At 43.5% G+C, this 22,319-nt stretch overlaps 1 protein-coding gene across 29 annotated transcripts in view; it reads left to right on the top strand.

Annotated features, from left to right (window-relative positions):
* Window positions 1-22,067, top strand: part of LRRFIP2 (LRR binding FLII interacting protein 2) — a 192,870-nt gene extending 170,803 nt beyond the window's left edge. For all 29 annotated transcript variants that reach the window (XM_068236569.1, XM_068236566.1, XM_068236568.1 and 26 more), the window contains 6 exons: window positions 9,715-9,847; window positions 11,598-11,647; window positions 11,955-12,075; window positions 16,904-16,983; window positions 17,547-17,651; window positions 19,007-22,067. In XM_068236569.1, the coding sequence (XP_068092670.1) occupies window positions 9,715-9,847; window positions 11,598-11,647; window positions 11,955-12,075; window positions 16,904-16,983; window positions 17,547-17,651; window positions 19,007-19,117 (600 nt within the window). In that variant the 3' untranslated portion in view covers window positions 19,118-22,067. The remainder of the gene's footprint in view (window positions 1-9,714; window positions 9,848-11,597; window positions 11,648-11,954; window positions 12,076-16,903; window positions 16,984-17,546; window positions 17,652-19,006) is intronic.
* Window positions 22,068-22,319: the final 252 nt, after the last annotated feature.

The following is a 22,319-nucleotide window of genomic DNA, read 5'->3' as shown; positions in this document are numbered from 1 at the left end:
AGCTTTTCACCAGTAAATGCACATAATGGCAAACAGCCAGTGTCCTCAGTATATGTAGCCAGCAGATATATGTGCCCAGTATATGTAGCGAGAGGTATATGTCCCCTGTATATGTAGGCAGGGGTATATGTGCCCAGTATATGTAGCCAGAGGTATATGTGCCCAGTATATGTAGGCAGGGTTATATGTGCCCAGTATATGTAGGCAGGGTTATATGTGCCCAGTATATGTAGGCAGGGTTATATGTGCCCAGTATATGTAGGCAGGGTTATATGTGCCCAGTATATGTAGGCAGGGTTATATGTGCCCAGTATATGTAGGCAGGGTTATATGTGCCCAGTATATGTAGCCAGGGTTATATGTGCCCAGTAGATGTAGCCAGGGTTATATGTGCCAAGTAGATGTAGCCAGGGTTATATGTACCCAGTAGATGTAGCCAGGGTTATATGTGCCCAGTAGATGTAGCCAGGGTTATATGTGCCCAGTATATATAGCCAGGGTTATATGTGCCCAGTATATATAGCCAGGGTTATATGTGCCCAGTATATATAGCCAGGGTTATATGTGCCCAGTAGGTGTAGCCAGGGTTATATGTGCCCAGTAGATGTAGCCAGGGTTATATGTGCCCAGTAGATGTAGCCAGGATTATATGTGCCCAGTAGATGTAGCCAGAGGTATATGTGCCCATGGGTAGCCAGGTGACCCCCCCCCCCAAAGCAGGAGGGGAGCAGCGCAGTGGAGGGAGAGCTGTGGCATCGCCGGCAGAGAAGGGGGGAAATCCCCCCCCCCCCTTCTCTCACCTTAGTGCTCTCCCTCCCTTGCTCGATCTCCCCTCCTGAACTAAGTGACGAGTGGCAGGCGGCAGCGAGCGGAACTTACCTGCGTCTCGTCGCCGGCGCGGGATGATTTGCCGCTACTCTGGTCTGGTCCAGACCAGAGCAGCAGAACTTCCGCCGCAGGAGCGAGACGGAAAGTAAGTCCCGCCCGCTGCTAAACGCCACTGCCAGCCACTCGTCACTTAGATCAGGAGGGGGACAGTCAGCAAGGGAGGGAGAGCACTAAGGTGAGAGAAGGGGGGGGGGACTGCCCCCCTTCTCCACCGCTGCTCACAGCTCTTCCTCCACTGCGCTGCTGTCCTCCAGCAACAGAGCGGGCGGCCGATTGGCCGCCCTTTTACGGACGCTGCTGAATGCCTTACGGAATTCACAGGCAGCTTAATTTGTATCAAAAATTACGGGCTGCCCGTAAATTTACGGGCGGTTGGCAACACTGGTGGCAATTATGGTAACAGATGATCAGCAGTGGCAGTTTAAGAAAAAATATATACCGTATATACTCGCCTATAAGTCGAGAAATTTAGGACTGACTCAAAGTATAAAAGTGGGGGGGGGGGTCGCCTTATACTTGAGTAGTCCTAAATGTCACAACTTATAGCAGAGAATTGTAGGGGAGCCTCTTTCTCTCCCCTTACTCAGTCCTAACGCTGACAGCTTTCCAGAAAGCCCCCCTCCCTCCCATCACCACGTAAAGGATGGTCTTCTCCCCCTCTCTCCCCCCTCTGCCGCAGTCATCTAATGGTCAGCGCTGAAGTGGAAACTCACTGATTACACAGCGCAACATCCTCCCTTGTCCCTCTGCTCACGCTGGTCTGTTTACAATACCACAGCTACGGCTCCAATGACACATGAAATCACATGACATCGGAGCCGTAGCTGTGGTATTGTAAACTAACAGACCAGAACGAGCAGAGGGACAACATAGGATGTCGCGCTGTGTAGTCAGTGAGTTACGTTTCCACTTCAGCGCTGATGCTGCATTTATGACACAGAGGGCTGAGCGAGAGGGAGAAGAAGCCATCCTTTGCGTGGTTATGGGAGGGAGGGGGGCTTTGTGGAGAGCTGCTGGGGAGGGAGTGAGTGAGACGGGGGGCCCTTTCCTTGTTGGTGGGAGGGAGGGGGGGAATTTCAGCAAGCTGTGTGCTGTAGCACTTTGGGGAAGGGGAGACAGATGCTGGCTGCTGCAGCTCCTGTAAAACAGGGGACACACAGCTAGGGGACATAGGGGCCACACAGCCAGGGGGAAATGGGCCACATAGCTACAGGGACCACACAGCCAAGGGGACACTGGGGCCACAAAGCTAGAGGGGCCACACAGAGGGGTCACAGTGACCACACTGAGACATCCTGGTGCCCAAGTGCAGTCTTTAACTTTCCTGGGTAGACTTGTACTTGAGTAGATAAAAAAAAATCCAGCTTAAGAGAGTCAAATATTGGGGTCGACTTATACACGAGGTCGACTTGTATCCGAGTATATACGGTAATTGTAATACGTCCACCTTTATATTCTTTTCACGTCTGGTTACCTTGTAAAAAATATCTACTGTATTTTATAAATAGGCTATGGCAGTGTTTTCAGGTCTTTTTATCCAGTCATTGCCTGCTCATATACAGTGATGTGAAAAACTATTTGCCCCCTTCCTGATTTCTTATTCTTTTGCATGTTTGTCACACTTAAATGTTTCTGCTCATCAAAAACCGTTAACTATTATTCAAAGATAACATAATTGAACACAAAATGCAGTTTTAAATGATGGTTTTTATTATTTAGTGAGAAAAAAAAATCAAAACCTACATGGCCCTGTGTGAAAAAGAAATTGCCCCTGAACCTAATAACTGGTTGGGCCACCCTTAGCAGCAATAACTGCAATCAAGCGTTTGCGATAACTTGCAACGAGTCTTTTACAGCGCTCTGGAGGAATTTTGGCCCACTCATCTTTGCAGAATTGTTGTAATTCAGCTTTATTTGAGGGTTTTCTAGCATGAACCGCCTTTTTAAGGTCATGCCACAACATCTCTCAATAGGATTCAGGTCAGGACTTTGACTAGGCCACTCCAAAGTCTTCATTTAGTTTTTCTTCAGTTATTCAGAGGTGGATTTGCTGGTGTGTTTTGGGTCATTGTCCTGCTGCAGCACCCAAGATCGCTTCAGCTTCAGTTGACGAACAGATGGCCGGACATTCTCCTTCAGTATTTTTTGGTAGACAGTAGAATTCATGGTTCCATCTATCACAGCAAGCCTTCCAGGTCCTGAAGCAGCAAAACAACCCCAGACCATCACACTACCACCACCGTATTTTACTGTTGGTATGATGTTCTTTTGCTGAAATGCTGTGTTACTTCTACGCCAGATGTAACGGGACACACACCTTCCAAAAAGTTCAACTTTTGTCTCGTCGGTCCGCAAGGTATCTTCCCAAAGGTCTTGGCAAGAGCCTTGAGACCTTTGGGAGCTTGAGACGAGCCTTAACCACTTGAGGACAGTGGGCTTTACCCCCCTTAAGGACCAGGCACTTTTTTTCCATTTAGACCACTGCAGCTTTCACGGTTTATTGCTCGCTCATACAACTTACCACCTAAATAAATTTTGGCTCCTTTTCTTGTCACTAATAAAGCTTTCTTTTGGTGCGATTTGATTGCTGCTGCGATTTTTACTTTTTATTATATTCATCAAAAAAGACATGAATTTTGGCAAAAAAATGATTTTTTTAACTTTGTGTGCTGACGACTTTCAAATAAAGTAAAATTTCTGTATACATGCAGCGCAAAAAATGTGGACAAACATGTTTTTGATTAAAAAAACAAAAACCATTCAGCCTATATTTATTGGTTTGGGTAAAAGTTATAGCGTTTACAAACTATGGTGCAAAAAGTGAATTTTCCCATTTTCCAGCATCTCTGCCTTTTCTGACCACCTGACATGTTTCATGAGGGGCTAGAATTCCAGGATAGTATAAATACCCCCCAAATGACCCCATTTTGGAAAGAAGACATCCCAAAGTATTCACTGAGAATACACTGAGTAAAAATACACCCCAAAACACATTATACTACTTTTCCTGAGTACAGCGGTACCACATGTGTGACACTTTTTTGCAGCCTAGGTGCGCTAAGGGGCCCAACGTCCTATTCACAGGTCATTTTGAGGCATTTGTTTTCTAGACTACTCCTACGGTTTAGGGCCCCTAAAATGCCAGGGAAGTATAGGAACCCCACAAGTGACCCCATTTTAGAAAGAAGACATCCCAAGGTATTCTGTTAGGTGTATGGCGAGTTCATAGAAGATTTTATTTTTTGTCACAAGTTAGTGAAAAATGACACTTTGTGAAAAAAAAACAATAAAAATCAATTTCCGCTAGCTTTTGACAAAAAATAAAATCTTCTATGAACTTGTCATACACCTAACAGAATACCTTGGGGTGTCTTTTTTTCTAAAATGGGGTCACTTGTGGGGTTCCTATACCGCCCTGGCATTTTACGGGCCCAAAACCGTGAGTAGTCTGGAAACCAAATGTCTCAAAATGACTGTTCAGGGGTATAAGCATCTGCAAATTTTGATGACAGGTGGTCTATGAGGGGGCGAATTTTGTGGAACCGGTCATAAGCAGGGTGGCCTTTTAGATGACAGGTTGTATTGGGCCTGATCTGATGGATAGGAGTGCTAGGGTCGGTGACAGGAGATGATTGATGGGTGTCTCAGGGGTGGTTAGAAGGGAAAATAGATGCAATCAATCCACTGGGGAGGTGATCGGAAGGGGGTCTGAGGGGGATCTAAGGGTTTGGCCGAGTGATCAGGAGCCCACACGGGACAAATTAGGGCCTGATCTGATGGGTAGGTGTGCTAGGGGGTGACAGGAGGTGATTGATGGGTGTCTCAAGGTGTGATTAGAGGGGGGAATAGATGCAAGCAATGCACCGGCGAGGTGATCAGGGCTGGGATCTGAGGGCGTTCTGAGGGTGTGGGCGGTTGATTGAGTGCCCTAGGGACAGATAGGGGTCTAATCTGATAGGTAGCAGTGACGGGGGGTGATTGATGGGTAATTAGTGGGTGTTTAGGGTAGAGAACAGATGTAAACACTGCACTTGGGAGGTGATCGGACGTCGGATCTGCGGGCGATCTATTGGTGTGGGTGGGTGATCAGATTGCCCGCAAGGGGCAGGTTAGGGGCTGATTGATGGGTGGCAGTGACAGGGGGTGATTGATGGGTGGCAGTGACAGGGGGTGATTGATGGGTGATTGATGGGTGATTGATGGGTGATTGACGGGTGATTGACGGGTGATTGACAGGTGATTGATAGATGATTGACAGGTGATTGACAGGTGATCAGGGGGATAGATGCATACAGTACACGGGGGGGGGGGGGGGTCTGGGGAGAATCTGAGGGGTGGGGGGGGGGTGATCAGGAGGGAGCAGGGGGCAGTTTAGGGAAGAAAAAAAAATAGCGGTGACAGATAGTGACAGGGAGTGATTGATGGGTGATTAGGGGGGTGATTTGGTGCAAAAAGTGGTCTGGGGGTGGACAGGGGGGGGTCTGAGGGGTGCTGTGGGCGATCAGGGGGCGGTGGGGGGGAAAACACTGTGCTTGGGTGCAGACCAGGGTGGCTGCAGCCTGCCCTGGTGGTCCCTCGGACACTGGGACCACCAGGGCAGGAGGCAGCCTGTATAATACACTTTGTATACATTACAAAGTGTATTATACAGTTTGTATGCGGCGATCCGGGTGCTAGTAACCCGCCGGCGCTTCCGAACGGCCGGCAGGTTACAGCGCGAGGTGGGCAGAGCCAGTCCCCAGCGGCCGTTCGCGTCACGAATGACGCGATCGCGCCGCCCATGCACCTACAAGGACCGCCGCCTCTGTGCATGCGGCGGTCCTTGCGGGGTCCACTTCCCGGCCGCCTCTGTGCGTTGGGCGGTCGGGAAGTGGTTAATGTTCTTTTTGCTTAAAAGTGGTTTGCGCCTTGGATATCTTCCATGCAGGCTGTTTTTGCCCAGTCTCTTTCTTATGGTGGAGTCGTGAACACGGACCTTAATTGAGGCAAGTGAGGCCTGCAGTTCTTTAGATGTTGTCCTGGGGTCGGCTGGCCACTCCTGTGAAGGTTCATCACTGTTCCATGTTTTTGCCATTTGTGGATAATGGCTCTCACTGTGGTTCGCTGGAGTCCCAAAGCTTTAGAAATGGCTTTATAACCTTTACCAGACTGATAGATCTCAATTACTTTTGTTCTCATTTGTTCCTGAATTTCTTTGGATCTTGGCATGATGTCTAGCTTTTGAGGTGCTTTTGGTCTACTTCTCTGTGTCAGATAGCTCCTATTTAAGTGATTTCTTGATTGAAACAGGTGTGGCAGTAATCAGGCCTGGGGTGACTACAGAAATTGAACTCAGGTGTGATAAACCACAGTTATTTTTTAACAAAGGGGGCAATCACTTTTTCACACAGGGCCTTGTAGATTTGGAGCTTTTTTTTCTCACTAAATAATAAAAACCATCATTTAAAACTGCATTTTGTGTTTAATTATGTTATCTTTGACGAATTTGCATGAAAATTCTCATACCAAAACCACATGCGAATTCCCTATTAAATACATTGTATGCGAATCTACCGTGCAGATTTTTTCTGCACAGAAAAACGCTCAGAAATCCTGACAAGTGGAAACAGTCCCATCCACTTGTATTGTCTATGCGAATCTTCATGCAGGAAACCCATGCAGATTCGCTCTAGTGGAAACGGGCCCTGAGTCAAAACTAACTGCAGTTCACTTAGTGTGAATGAGCCCTTATTACAGTTGAATGTGTGAATTCCAAATATACGATAGAAAGAAAAAGTATGTGAACCCTTTGGATTTCTGCATAAGATGTAATCTGATCTTCATCTAAGTCACAATTATAGACAATTACAGTCTGCTTAAACTAATACCACACAAATGTTTTCTTGTTTTTATTGCACACCATGTAAACATTTACAGTGCAGGTGGGTAAAGTATGTGAACCCCTAGACTAATCTCCTAGAGGTAATTGGAGTGAGGTGTCAGCCAGCTGTAGTCCAATCAATGAGATGAGATTGGAGGTGTCTGTTACAGCTGCCTTGCCCTATACAAAACGCGTACCAGTTTTGTGTTTGCTTTTCCCAAGAAGCATTGCCTGATGTGAATGGTGCCTTGCACAAAAGAACTCTCAGAAGACCTACGATTAAAAATTGTTGACTTGCATAAAGCTGGAAAGGGTTATAAAAGTATCTTCAAAAGCCTTTCAGTTCATCAGTCCACGGTAAGACAAACTGTCTCCCTATGACAGGCGGTCCTGTAAAGATGCTTGCAAGAGCACAGTGCAGAATGCTCAGTGAGGTGAAGAAGAATCCTAGAGTGTCCGCTTAAGACTCACAAAAGTCTCTGGCATATGCTTACATCCATGTTGGCGAATCTGTGATAGGTAAAACACTAAACAAGATTGGTGTTCATGGGAGGATACCACAGAGGAAGCCACTTTTGTGCTGCACGTTTAAAGTTTGCAAAAGAACACCTGTATTTTCCATAGCAGTACTGGCAAAATATTCTGTGGACAGATGAAACCAAAATTGAGTTGTTTGGAAGAAACACACAACACTGTGTGTGGAGAAAAAGAGGCACAGCACACAAACATCAAAACCTCATCACAACTGTGAAGTATGGTGGTGGTGGCATCATGGTTTGGGGCTACTTTGCTGTGTCAGGGCCTTGACGGATTGCTATAATCGAAGAAAAAATGAATTCCAAAGTTTATCGAGACATTTTTCTGTGGAACGTAACCTCCTGAGCGATGTGCCCGACACGGTCGGACATGCCGCTCTTGAGGTTTTGGTAGCCTCAGGAGTCCCCCAGGAGAAATCTATAAGATTTCTGCAGAACATATAAGCTAGCTAGCCTAGTGCTACCTAACATGTTGAACAGACATTAAATCTAATAGATTTTTCCTGGGGGTCTCTGAGGCTACAAAACCTCTTGAGCGGCATTATGCTCAAGGAGGTTAAGGCCATCTGTTTACCAGCTGAAGCTCATCAGAAGATGGTTGTTGCAACAGGACAAGACCCAAAGCATAGAAGTAAATCAACAACAGAATGGCTTAATCAGTAGAAAATACGCCTTCTGGAGTGGCCCAGTCAGAGTCCTGACCTCAACCCAATTGAGATGTTGTGGCAATCAAGAAGGTGATTTACACCAGACATGCCAAGAATATTGCTGAACTGAAACCGTTCTGAAAGGAGGAATGGTCAAGAATTAGGCTACATACACACTTTAGATGTCCGCTACATAAAGGTTGCAGCTACAAATAGCTGCTATATAAAAAATAGCTGCTACAAATGTCTATTGTATAGAGTAATTAGTGGCTACAATGACGATTGTACAAAAAATAGTGGCTACAAATGCCCGTTGTGTAAAAAGTGGCGCCTACAAATATACTTATATAAAAATAGGCGCTGGCGGCACCCAGGAAAAAGCACTGCCCCTCCTGTGCACGGCTCTGTGTAGAATATGTGTCAGAGAAAATATGTTCGTTAGTTCTCTTAAAGTGGTAGTGTACTTATAATGAAGTGTTTAACCGCTTGCCGCCCGCGTCACGCCAGTAGGCGTGGCCGCGGCGGCAGCCCCAGGACCAGCTAACGCCAATTGGCGTAAAGTCCTGGGGCAGCATTTTACGGGAGATCGCGCGCACGATGCGCGCGCATCTCCCGCTTGGTGGGCGGAGCCGAGCTCCGCCTTCAGTCTCCGAGCGGCGATTGCCGCTCGGGAGACTGTTACACGGCGAAACCGCCGTGTATTTACATGTGCAGCGCTGCGATCAGCAGCAGCGCTGCACTGGGGACAGCCGTGTGACACGGCTGTCCCCATGGGGGACAAGAGAGCGATCGGCTCTCATAGGCAGAAGCCTATGACAGCCGATCGCCGTGATTGGCCGGCTGGGGGGAGGGAGGGGGTTTAGAAAAAAAAAAAAAAAAGAAAATGTCCAAAAATATTTAAAAAAAAAACAAACAAATATTTATATAAAAAAAAATAAACACAGGGGGGGGCGATCAGACCTCACCAACAGAGAGCTCTGTTGGTGGGGAGAAAAGGGGGGGGAGATCACTTGTGCGCAGAGGTATACGGCCCTGCAGCTTGGCCTTAAAGCTGCAGTGGCCAATTAATGTAAAATTAGGCTGGTCACTAGGGGGGTTACCATCATGGTCCTCAAGAGGTTAAAATGAGACTTTAAACAATAATACAATATATTTTTGCTACTGAGTTTGCTTCGGCAGGTATGTCAAACCGGTCCTACGAGGGCCGGGGTCTTCACACATTTTTGACATAGCTCAAATTAATTGATGGGTCTGAATCAGGAAAGGTGTGGTCCAGGTAGAACACATTCCTCTTGCTCAGTCCATCCTAAACACTGGCATGGATCTGGCCCTCCAGGCCTGGAGTTCGACACGTGTGCTAGGGCATACAGTTGTATCAAGTTTAATTACTGTTTGTTTTGACATCACAGAAATGACAGCAGTGTTCTTCTCTAACACTGTTAACGCATGTTATTGGCACTGTAGAAGCAGTAAGAATGCTTCTAGCCAATTACTCAAGCAGAGACCAGCACAAGCTGTTTCTTATTTAATATTAATAGACAGAATGTAACAGTTCATACTATACATAATGGGGTTGACATGCCTGTGTTTTAAAAAGGGTATACAATAAACCATGCAGAGACATTGCATTATTGAGGGCCCCATTATAAGTTATATTAAACAGTTACAAGTAAATTATCACTTTACATTTATTTTGCACCCCATTTCTGGCCTGAGCCATTTTTGTGAGATATGGCCTTTGGCCTGAAATAGTTATTTTTGTTGCTTCTCTTTTTCTCTTCAGAAATATGGTTTAGTTATTATTCCAGATGGTACACCAAATGGTGATATAAACCACGAGCCAGTGGTTGGAGCAATCACGGTTGTATCTCAGGAAGCTGCACAGGTGTTGGAGTCTGCAGGAGAGGGACCACTTGGTAAGTAGGCATATTTAATATACTGTATTGGAAAAGCATCAACATGATCCAAATCACCATACAATAAATACGGGCAAAATGGGGGAAATCACTGCACTCTAATAAAAAATACAGAACAATATGAGATTGGTAATCAAAGGATACAATAGGTAGAATGACTGATGAAGTAAGAAAAGCTGACCATATGCCTATCAATTTAAACATCCAGCATCTTCCTGATATGGATAGTATGGATGGGCTACCACATTGCACCCCTTGATATGCAAATAGAAATCAATAGAAATGTGATTTAAAAGCTATTGTGCCACCACTAGCTTTGGACTGCTTCAAGTGTACCAGAGGTGTTTTAAATAGAACCCGAGGTGGGCAGATGGGACATAGAGGCATGTTCTCTGCCTCATCACATGCCTCTGTGCCACCACACCGCCGCTCTCTATCCACCCCCCCCCCCCCCCCCCAATGACGCGCTATAGCCCCTCATAATATTGTTCCTATCTCGGAGGCAAACACAGGGAGAGGCATTCCCTGTTCAAAACACCCACCAGAGGCGTTCCTGAAGGGTTTCCAGAGCTGCCATTGGGCAGGTCTCTCTCTCCCTGGCTGCACCCCCTGCCACTCCCCTGCCTCGCTGCACACTGGATGAAAGAATAAATCTCTCAAATCAGCTTCGTGACCTATAGGTCACAAAAGTGAAAGTGGGCCACTGCGGCCCACAGGAGCGGCGGGGAGAAGCAGCGGTTTTTGTGGCTACCTGATCCGCTCAGCCCGCCAGATCAGGTTGCCTACTTTTTTATTTTTTATTTTTTGAGCCCACTTCAAGCTCTGTTTAAAATATTAAAAATTAGATAATTGCCTAAGAAGAGGGACGTTTCTGGATCCTCCGCATGTCAAACTATGGCCGTGCTTAGGCAGTAAGCCAAAGCCACTTGTACTGAAAATCTCGTACTGCACATGCGCAGGACTCTCCCAGTGACAGGAGCGCGATCGAGGATGCACGCGGCCAGGGCCATGCAGATGCAGTGGGCCGAGTCTCTGAAAACCAAACTGGGTCGCTGCGGGGGGACCGGAGGATTGGTATGTCATGGCACGCCTTGTGGGCCCTGTGCATTGGGCCAGTAGAAGCTCCAGACAAGTTAAACTGGATTTTTTTCTTTGACTTTAGGATTCCTTTAAAGGATACCACAACTGACCTAAAGGAAGGTGCGGTGGCTAGGGAAGGAAAATTAGATAGTTACCGCCTTTCTTGTTCCCCTCCTTCAGCCGCCTGTCTTCTCCAATAGATGCCGGTGTCGGGCGACTCTCCTGACCTCTAACCCAGACATACTGCGCCCTGCATGCGCAGTATGTCCGTTCTTCACTGCTTCTGCCGGCGCATAATTTTGGCTGAAGCAAGTTCACTCCCCTGGCTCCTTCTCCATAGCGTCTTGCCCTCCACGGAAGGAGGAGCCAGGGGAGTGAACTTGCCTCTGCCGAAATTATGCGCCGGCAGAAGCGGTAAAGAACGGACATACAGCGCATGCGTGGCACAGTATGTCCGGGTTAGAGGTCAGGAGAGTCGGCCGTCACCGACATCTATTGGAGAAGACTGACGGCGGAGAACAAGAGAGGCGGTAAGTATCTAGTTTTCCTTCCCTAGCCACCACACTTTCCTTTTTGTCGGTTGTGGTATCCTTTAAGTAACTTTTACATGTATGACCTAATAAATATGCATATGGCTGTATTTGGCTGACCTTCATTCTTACATTTTCAGATGTGAGGCTAAGGAAATTAGCTGAAGAGAAAGATGAGCTTGTGTCACAGGTAATACAACTTTTTATTTTTTGCATCCTAAAAATATTTACAACATGGTTCTGAACTGTATTGTGACTGTCATTTGAAATGCAGAATTCTACACTTTTTCTTCTGAAACATAAATATTAAGGACAATACATGAGGCTTGAGTTGTCCTTTATAGATTTTTTTTTTAATCTTTCTAGAGATTAGATTGAGAGAAATTATACAGTTTTATATACAAGCAAAGCCAAGACAACCACCAATTATTTGGACCTGTTTATTGCTGTTTTGTCATTTGTATAAATTAATCATTAATCATGTGATTGTGTTCCAGATTAGAAAGTTAAAGCTTCAACTAGATGAGGAACGTCAAAAATATTCAAGAAATGATGCTACGGTCACGGATTCAGGAGGACTGGAGAATGGGTCTGATCTACAACTCATTGAAATGCAGAGTATGTGGCTGTTTTATCTCTCTAACATCTTCTGAGGGTTAGTAAAGGTGCCCATACACTTACTCAAATTTTCCTCCGATAGACAGCAGATTCGATCACTGTGATCGAATCTGCTGTGAAATCGATACGCAAATGCTGACCGATCGACCGATTTCCATCCGAAATTGATTGATCCCGTTGATCTGTCCGAGCTCAATCGCCAGCGGGCCGGGGTTGCGTCGATAGCTGCGTTCGAATGTCCAACGACCGACGCTAGCGGCAGTAAATTACCTGTTCCGCAGGCGTGTGTCCCCGTGGTCCTTTCTCCACACTGGGCTCTGGCTGGCTTCACTTACTTCCTTTTGGGGGACGTTTAAACAGTAGAGCACCCTCTACTGTTTAAACTTCCCCCGACAGGAAGTAAAGTGAAGCTGAGGCCCAGAGTGGAGAAGAGACAGCTGAGACCGGGGGGACTTGCGCCGGCCAGATCAGGTAATGTATGCGGGGGGGGGGGGGGGGGGGCGGCGACAGCTCCACAGATTGTGAATCGATTTCATAGTGAAATCGATTCAAAATCTGTTTGCAATGTAGGCAGCCAATAGATCCCTCTTTGATCAGATTCGATCACAGAGGGATATATCTGCTGGTTGATCTAGTGGCAATCGACCAGTGTATGGCTGATACTTACCTGGTTCAGACCAAGCCTCTAAATGTTTTAGAAATAATGCAAGCACTGGGAATACAAAAACTATTTCAAAGAGCACAACTCCCACGATGAGGATTATTTTATATGCCCATTATATTAATGCGAGAGATATTGTCAGTACCCAAGGTAAATTACTCACATCCTGCTTCAGGGTGTTAGTGTTTTTAGGGATCTACTTTGTTTTTTATTTTCTGATGCTTACTGATGTATTGACATGTACTTGTTTACTTATTGGAGCATAACCCTTTAAGCATAATGGTGTTCTTTGTGTGGGAGTAGAGCTTTCTCTCACCTATAAAGATTTATAGATTTATATATTACTCACGCGGACTAGCGACAGTTGCGGGGGAGGTGCGGCGGCGACTGTCGCCATGTGATTGAAACTTTCAATCGCATGGCGACATGAGCGGCGGGCGACAGTTCGGGGTGCGCGCGCGTGCGGCGGCCCATACTCACGAGCAACCTGTCGCCGCAACACGCGCGCGCCGTGTGTTGAGACGACAAAAGTCCCTCGTGAGTATGGGCCATAAAGAACCCTTTCCTAAATAAATGGCTAAAACGTTTTTCCTCCATGCGCAGATCATGTCCTCTAGTCCTTTGAGAAGGCCTAGGGACAAAAAGCTCATCCGCCAAGCTATTATATTGCCCTCTGATGTATTTATACATGTTAATTAGCTCTCCTCTAAGGCGTCTTTTGTCTAGACTAAATAAACCCAGTTTATCTAACCTTTCTTGGTAAGTGAGACCTTCCATCCCACGTATCAATTTTGTTGCTCGTCTCTGCACCTGCTCTAAAACTGCAATATCTTTTTTGTAATGTGGTGCCCAGAACTGAATGCCATATTCCAGATGTGGCCTTACTAGAGAGTTAAACAGGGGCAATATTATGCTAGCATCTCAAGTTTTTATTTCCCTTTTAATGCATCCCAAAATTTTGTTAGCTTTAGCTGCAGCGGCTTGTTAGTTTTTGTTTTATAAAGAACCACAAAACCCCTTAAAATAAAAAAAAATAATAAAAAAAAAAAGCGAGATCCTTACCTAAAGAGAGGGAAGGCTCTATGTCCTACTGAGCCTTCCCTTTCCTCTCCCGGTGCCCTCGGTGCAGCTCTGTCCCCAGGAGCAGTATCTGACTAATTTGGTCAAATACTGCTCACTACGCTGGCGAAGGTGACTTCGGAAAGTTTTCAGGAGCCTGAGTGCTCCCGAAGATGGGCCGCACCATACTGCGCACTCGCGAGCGCCCTCTCTCACGCACTTATGCATGTACAAGTTGGAGCTGCCTGTCTTCGGGAGGACTCGGCTCCCGAAGACTTCTGAAGTCCCCCGCGGCGATGGATTTAAAAGGGGGAGCCAGTGCTGCACCGAGGGCACTGGGAGAGAAGAGCCTTCCGTCTCCTTGGGTAAGTATCCCATTATCTTTAAACTGAGAAAGCACCTATTTCTAATCAGGTAGTAAATTATTTTCCTCCATGTGTATATCTTGCTTTGTACAGAGAAGTTTGCCTAACCTTTTTTTTTTTCCTTCCTTTGGGTAAGAGAAATCTTCCATCCCTTTCATTAATTTAGTTGACAATTTTTTTAACCTGCTTTGAAACGTCAATGTCATTACTATAAAGTGGTACCCAAAACTGCCTATTTTTTAGTTCCAAATTCTTTGGGCAGTTCAGAATGATTTTTAACCACTTCACCACTGAGGGGGTTTTACCCCCTGACCACCAGAGCAATTTTCACCTTTCAGCGCTCCTTCCATTCATTCGTCTATAACTTTATCATTACTTATCACAATTAAACGATCTATAGCTTGTTTTTTCCACCACTAATTAGGCTTTCTTTAGGTGGGACATTATGCCAAGAATTATTTTATTCTAAATGTGTTTTAATGGGAAAATAGGAAAAATCTAGGAAAAAATTATTTTTCAGTTTTTGGCCATTACAGTTTTTAATTAATGCATGCTACTGTAATTAAAACCCATGAAATGTATTTGCCCTTTTGTCCCGGTAATAAAACTGTTATAAAATTGTCCCTATCACAATGTTTGGCGCCAATATTTTATTTGGAAATAAAGGTGCATTTTTTTCAGTTTTGTGTCCATCCCTAATTACAAGCCCATAGTTTATAAAGTAACAGTGTTGTACCCTCCTGACATAAATATTTAAAAAGTTCAGTCCCTAAGGTAACTATTTATGTATTTTTTTTTATTGTACATTTTTTATTTTTTTTTTAATTACAAAAAAAAAAAAAATTGGGAGTGTGGGAGGTAATGAGTTAATTTTTTGTGTAAAAGTAATTTATTTGTCTGTGAAAAATGTGTATGGTGTAGTTTTACTATTTGGCCACAAGATGGCCACAGTTACTTTTTGTTTTAATGCGACCTCCAAGCGTCCTTCCGGATGCTTGGAGGAAGTACTTGGAGGCTGGGTAAGATCACAATGATCGCGCTGCCCATCGGAGAGCAGCGGATCATTGCGGGGCTTAGCTCAACGAACGGGAATGGATTTTCCCGTTCATTGATCTCCGGGCGAGTGGGCGGCGGCGTGTTTACTAGCGGCGGGCGGCGTGTTTACGAGCGGGAGCGCGGACAGCGGCGGGAGTGCGCAAAGTACGGATTTCTCCGTCCCTGGGGGTTAACCGGTTCAGCGCCGCAGTGCCGAAAATCTCATGCATCCGAGCAACGTTCACCTCCCATTCATTTGCCTATAACTTTATTGCTACTTATCACAATGAATTGATCTATAGCTTGTTTTTTCCGCCACCAATTAGGCTTTCTGTGGGTGATACATTTTGCTAAGAGCCACTTTACTGTAAATGCATTTTAACAGGAAGAATAAGAAAAAAACGGAAAAAATTCATTATTTCTCAGTTTTTGGCCATTATAGTTTGAATTAATATACGCTACCGTAATTAAAACGCATGTATTTTATTGGCCCATCTGTCCCGGTTATTACACCATTTAAACGATGTCCCTATCACAATTTATGGTGCCGATATTTCATTTAGAAATAAAGGTGCATTTTTTCAATTTGCGTCCATCACTATTTATAAGCTTATAATTTTAAATAATATAATAACATATTCTCTTGACATGCATATTTAAAAAGTTCAGACCCTTGGGTAACTATTTATGTTGTTTTTGTTTTTAATTGTTTATTTTTTTATTTTTTTTTAATAAAAAAAGTGTATGTGGGTAATTTTTGGTGTGGGAGGGAAACTGCTAATTTTAAATGTAAAATAATGTTTTTTTTTAATCAAAAATGTATGTGGGTGCAGTTTACTATTTGGCCACAAGATGGCCACAGTAAAAAAAGTCCTAGATGCGAACCAGCTCGCATCTAGGAACTAAAATGCTGAGGAGTTGTTTCCTGGGGGCAGAAATACCGCGCTCTCTGGAGAGAAAGCGTCGGTATTTCTGCGGGGAAGTTAGATCGGTGAATGGGAATTATATTCCCATTCACTGATCGGGGGGCTAGCGGCGGGCAGCGGGAGCGCGCGCGGGGGCGCGCCCGATCGCGCGCACGAGCCGGTGGCAGCACCAGTGCCTATCTGGACGAGGAAGCTCGTCCAGATAGGCCGAACTGGTTAAAGGATGGAAAAAGGGACGGAGAAATTCGTACGGGCGGGGGGAAAGTGGTTAAGTTTAAAGAAAATAAACATTTTTATGGTTTAAAAAAATTTCTAAACATGAAATTATGGCTGACTCTGAATGTTCCTGAGACCTGCTGTTTTTTCTTGGTCTTAACACAACCTGCCACCCCTTCCTAATTTTTATCACAATGTGCAGATCTGGTTTACAGCAGCTTCTGCAGGATTATATAATTAAAGATGTTGCTGCTCCCTGCTTTGTTGGTCATGTGTTAGTGGTCACAGCAAGGCACCACCATTCCAGCTTGACCATGTTGCATATACCATACAAGATGGTGTCGTAAGATGGTTGCCTGGCACACAGGGCAAATGTAGATCTTTTTCTGTATATCGGCTGGCTTTTGTCACTTTGATGATTTTTACAAGTCATTTCAGGTGGTAAGTAATGTCAGGTCCTTTGGTGAGGTTGAAAGCACTCTTTGCACTTGTCATAGCTAGTCTGCAACTGTGAGTGGTGCTGCTTCCTGTTAATTATTTGTTAATCTGTTTTTGTTCTTTTTTAGGGGATGCCAACAGACAAATTAGTGAATACAAGTTCAAACTTTCAAAAGCAGAGCAAGATATAACTACTTTAGAACAAAATGTAAGCATTGTTAAATGCCTTCATTGTATTTTCTACCATGTGTAAAACTTGCTCTACATGACAAATTTAGTTTTCCTGACACCACCATGGGATCTAAAGGACAATGGAAATGCTACATGGATGAGCGAGACATACTCACGCTACCATTGTAGCAACCTGGGCAATTACTGTAGGGCCCCTGAGCGCTGCAGTGTTCCCCAGGTCTCTTCCCAACATGTGCTCCCCAGGGCAAGTGCAAAGGGTTTGCAGGCATAGCAACTTACCTGTCCCTGATGGTGTTCTTCTCCTCCTAGTCTGTGCTCTCTGTCTTCATCCCCCCTTGGCCGCATCATCTCGGTGACCTGGCGCATGTCATTATGTAATAAATATTCCCTGAGCTGCAGTTGTTCTCTGAAATGTTTGTTGCAGTGAATAATCAGTTTTTTGCAGAAGTATAGGTTTACTTTTTGTGGGCAGGGTTTGCCTGATGCTGGAAGGAGTAATGGGGTTGGAGGGATAGTTTTGTTTTGAAAGATGAAATATGTGTGCTTATAACTTATTTCTTTCTATTCTGATTTTTATAGGTGCTTAGACTTGAAGGACAAGCAGCTAGATATAAATCGGCTGCAGAAAATGCAGAAAAGGTGGAAGATGAACTAAAAGCAGAAAAAAGGCGACTTCAAAGAGAGGTAAAGCCTTAGTCTGTAATACTTTGATAAGTAAAAGGGCATAAAGCATAAATATCCATATTTCCAACTATTGAAATTGACTTTTCATTGCTTTATGTCAAAATGTACCTTTTCACTCTCTTACACTTAAAGAAGTGAAGTCATATTTGTGAAACAAGATATTTATTAGGTCACCCGCATGCAGTAAATTGTGTACATTAGCCATCTTTAACAGCTGCTTGTTTTTTTCGTTGGTTGTTTGTTTTTCATTGCAAAATACTTATGTGGATAGATCTTTTAAAGAAAATGGCCACAATTTACTAAGCTGAACTCCTGTCGTTTTACAACAATTCTGTGCTGTTTTTACAGTTCCTGTATCACCATGGTGATACAGCATTTTACTATTCACTAAGCAATTTATCTCAGGCGTATAATATCCTCTCCCCTGCTATAAGTTGAAAAATTCAGATCTGACTTTTTTTTCATCAGATGCAATGTTTCGGTGCACTTTTTACTGTAGTAAGTAATTGGAAGGCGATTATCAATTTTTCCAATAATTAGGGCAGTTAGGGCATTTTCTCTATTCGGATAAGATTGTATAATCCAACTTTCAGATCGATTAAATTTTCTGTTCCGATCGACCAAAGAATCGATTTACATTGGTTTTCGACACACACTGTGCAGTTTTCTGTCCAATTTGATCATAAAAAGCTCGCTAAAAGATCACATATGAAAAAATTGTACATTAATGGGCACTTTTACTAAGGAAAAGTATAGGTGTCCGAATATTACCTAAATTTGACATAAAGCTGCGGGGCACACCTCTTTCTTCCCCTGAGTATATGGAAAGTGACTGCAGCGGAAGCCACATACCTATTCCAGTGCTGGGTTCTGTCTTCACTCAAGCATGTTAGCATTCATCAACATCCCTCTGGCCTGCGTTGCATGTTGGGTGATCTTGGAAGCCTACGGAGGGACGCTGATGCAAACTAACTGCTTGAGTGAAGTGACGAAAGGATTCAGCGCTGGGTTAGGTATGTGGTGGCCACAATGCATATACTGATATTGGGGGGGGGGAGAGAGGTAGGCCCCACTGTTAACCATCGAGGGAGAATTTCTGCAACTGGGGGCCTGAATGTCTGCACGTGGGGACTACGAGGGGTTAATGACTGCAAGTAGGGAGCATTACTGGTTGCAGTTTGGAAGGTGTTAGTGAGTAGGATTTAAAAAAAATGACAAGTGTTGCATGCTGCCCAAAACTGTTTTTTTATGTATTTGTAAAAAAAAATAAGTTTGCTCTTTTAAATGAGTAATGGTCTAACCAAGGTTTTTTTTTGTTTGTTTTTTATTTATTTTTTGTCTTGCTGTTTTGATAGTTACGCACTGCTCTGGACAAGATGGAGGAGATGGAAATGACAAACAGTCACTTAGTGAAAAGACTAGAGAAGATGAAAGCCAACAGAACTGCACTTCTGTCTCAGCAGTAATGAGAATGCTACACAGTAATGTAATGCACTGCTCCACCAAACAATGCGCCCTCACCTGGTCTTTCAATAGTTCTCATTGGCACAGCTGGTGCATTTGCTGCCTGGGCCGTCCAAGGGCTTAACAGTGATAAGTGACTTATCCACCTTTAATTTATAAAAGAGTACAACTGGTATTAATACTATAAAACTTTACAATTTCGTCTTTTTAGCACTCTTAATCAGATACATTTCTGAGCTGTGGTGCATCAAGCTGGATTACTGTTTTTTTCATAGGATATTTTTTCCCTCACAATATAATCGATTTTACTCTCACTCTAATTTTTTTTTGGGGGGGCTGCTGCTTTTTTTTACGCTGGTGAACAGATACTACTGCATGAAGAGGAAATTCTACTACACCCTTGTGACAAATGTTTATCCAAATATGTACTGAGAGCTATGTCTCGCCTAACCCCTTTTCTGCCTAAGCTAGCCTTGGATTCAAGAAGAAGCTTTGTTCTTGCCAAATGTGGATATTGTAGGAGAGAAGTCCTGCTACTTTGTGGGATTTTATTCATTTGAAGCATCTTCTGAAAAGGATAAGTGCCCGCGCCTGAGCTCAAGTGTCTTACATTGCCGCTTACTATCCTTGAGCGGGGAAGGGGTTACCAAGTGCCTTCTTCACTGTATTTTCAACTTAATTGCTGTTAAACTGTTCTAAACTATTAAATTAAACTGCTCTAACATTTATACCAAGAAACCTTACAACTTGGGGGGAGGGGTGGGGATGTGCAGTTACTGAACTTTATACATTTTTGAACAAAAACATACATTTTTGTAAAAATCTTTTAATTTGTACAAGAATTCTATTACAAAGGTATGGACTGTATATAAGCGTTTTATTGCATGGGTGATGGCACTGTTGGTTGATAGTGTTTTAATGAGATTAATTGGCTAATCCTAAAATTTGGGTCCATATGTGGTATCGGATGTACTTTCTTGTACATTGTAAATTGTATAATCTGTTGCTAGAGTGCAAGTGGCGTGCATAGACGGAACAAACTTCCAGGGGACCTATTAAATGGACACTTCAACGGTTATGTCTGTGTTTCTATTTCAATATTCCTTTCTGCTATTATGATTTGGGCACACTAGTTGATGGGAAATATGATAAAAAGGCCTCTGTTTGGTGCAATTGCTAATGCTTTGGAAGTAACCATAAACTATAATTGGCAACAGAAAATAACTGATGACTCTAAGTTGTTGCACAGGGAACTTGAGAATTTGCACCGAAACACTTCAGTCTTTTCTCATCTCCCACCTCCTAACTAAAAGTGGATCATCCACAACAAAACAACACAATATTCATTTAGCAATTCTTTCCTGTTCTTCGGATACATATTACATAAGATTTTAAAGTCCCCATAGAACACTGTATAAAAGTGTATCTGCAGTTGTTAAAGATAAACTTCATGAAGTGCTATTTAATTGGGCATGAAATCGTAACATTTGAGATGAACAATATTTCAAGGTTTCTGTCCTAGAAAAGTTACGTGCTGTGGAAGATTACATTATTCAGATCTCCTGAGATGGTTGGGTTACAGAGATATTGGGAGGGCAAGTTCATGCTCCGCCATAAGTTTCAGGGATAACATAATAAGTGGATTCTGGATAACATTGCTTTATATGATCACAGAGCAATGGGGTTTTCTTTAAAGCAGTGATAAAACATCACTTTATCCATTGCAGCTCTTCTCCAGGAATGCTTTGGCCTGTTGAGAAAAGGTCATATATTTCATGGTGAAGAACAGATTAACAGTAACATATTGGGTTATCTTTTCAGGGCAGAATTGTTTTTGTTTTGTTATTAGCCAGTTTGCATTATGTGTTAGTTTTAAACATCTCATGACACGAACTGGCCAATTAGGGGATGGGAGAGTACTCTACCATTCCTTATGAGATGCTTGGTGGACAGGGATGGACTAGAGGTTAACCCACTGTGTGGGAGTGAGCCTAAACTCCTCTGTCTTCCATTAAAATGTTTATATCACCACCTTGAGGGTGGCAAAGCTATTCTAGATTGTCACTATTGATGTGTCACATTGCAGTTTTACAATTAGTAAGGCAATACAACTGTCAGTAAAGATGCAAAATGTTATTTTCAACTTTAACCAGATTTTTATAAACAGATCAGCTGCATGTTACAACACGAGGGCAGTAAAAATGTTTGACCTTCCAAAGCAGATTGTACATAAGGAGAAATGCTGCTTCAAAATGAATTTAAGTAACAAATATTACTGGGGAAGACTTTATGCATCATGGAGTTGTTCTTCAAGGCTTGGCTGCAGTTATAAAGTAGATGTATGTAAATGATCTCTAATTTGGTCCCTGATTAATGTTTATGAGCCTACAAGGAAATGCAATAGGACAGACAACGCTGTGTACTGTCTATGGTGCTGCGCATGTCTGATTCTCTTCTGCACTGTGGAGCTACTTTTCCTGACAAACACTAAATACACCCCCTTCCATTTCACTGCATCCCTCTAATTCCTGGCTTACGAAACTGGCATCTGTTCCAGATCATAGGATTGTCCCTCCTGCACTGGTAGGAAAATACGTCTGTTAGCTTGCTTTCAAGTCAGATTCATTTAGTAGTGTTAGGAAGTGCTTTTTGTGTGTTTGATACAGGACGGGTTCATATAGCTTCAGGAGTTGCTATAGGACAGGAAGATTGAAGACAGCGTCCAGTATCTGCAGCTTCACTCTACTACTGCATTCTGAATGATTTATGTTATCTGACAAGGCTGTAATCTGCAGTGCAAAATATTTCCATTACTCATCAGGGACCTATTTGGACCCTATTTCACATGCTTACTTTATAACTGTTGTTAAACTCTAAACTAATGTAGGTACATTATTCAAACTGCTGTATTACATGAAGTGTGCACACAAATAAATGTACCAACCACCAAAATTTTATTTCTAATGTTGTCTCATTGCTTGTTATGAAATTAAGAAATATTGTAATGATGCATGTTGAAAACATTAATTTTGGAAAAACTTGGTTATTTATGTCAAGGAAGACTTGAATTTGCACTCATTGATTTTATTTTTCTTGTTTAGCTATTTGCATGTTTATGGAATAAGTCACCGCCATCTTTCTTTGTTGATTAGTGCTGATTAACAAAGAATTGGTCGGAATTTTTTTTTTTAAGTGGCATATCAT

This window comes from Hyperolius riggenbachi, chromosome 5 (genome assembly GCF_040937935.1).
Source record: "Hyperolius riggenbachi isolate aHypRig1 chromosome 5, aHypRig1.pri, whole genome shotgun sequence".
Classification (NCBI taxonomy): domain Eukaryota; kingdom Metazoa; phylum Chordata; class Amphibia; order Anura; family Hyperoliidae; genus Hyperolius; species Hyperolius riggenbachi.
The sequence above is the reverse complement of the archived record's forward strand: the minus strand, read 5'-3'. Positions and strand labels throughout refer to the sequence as shown.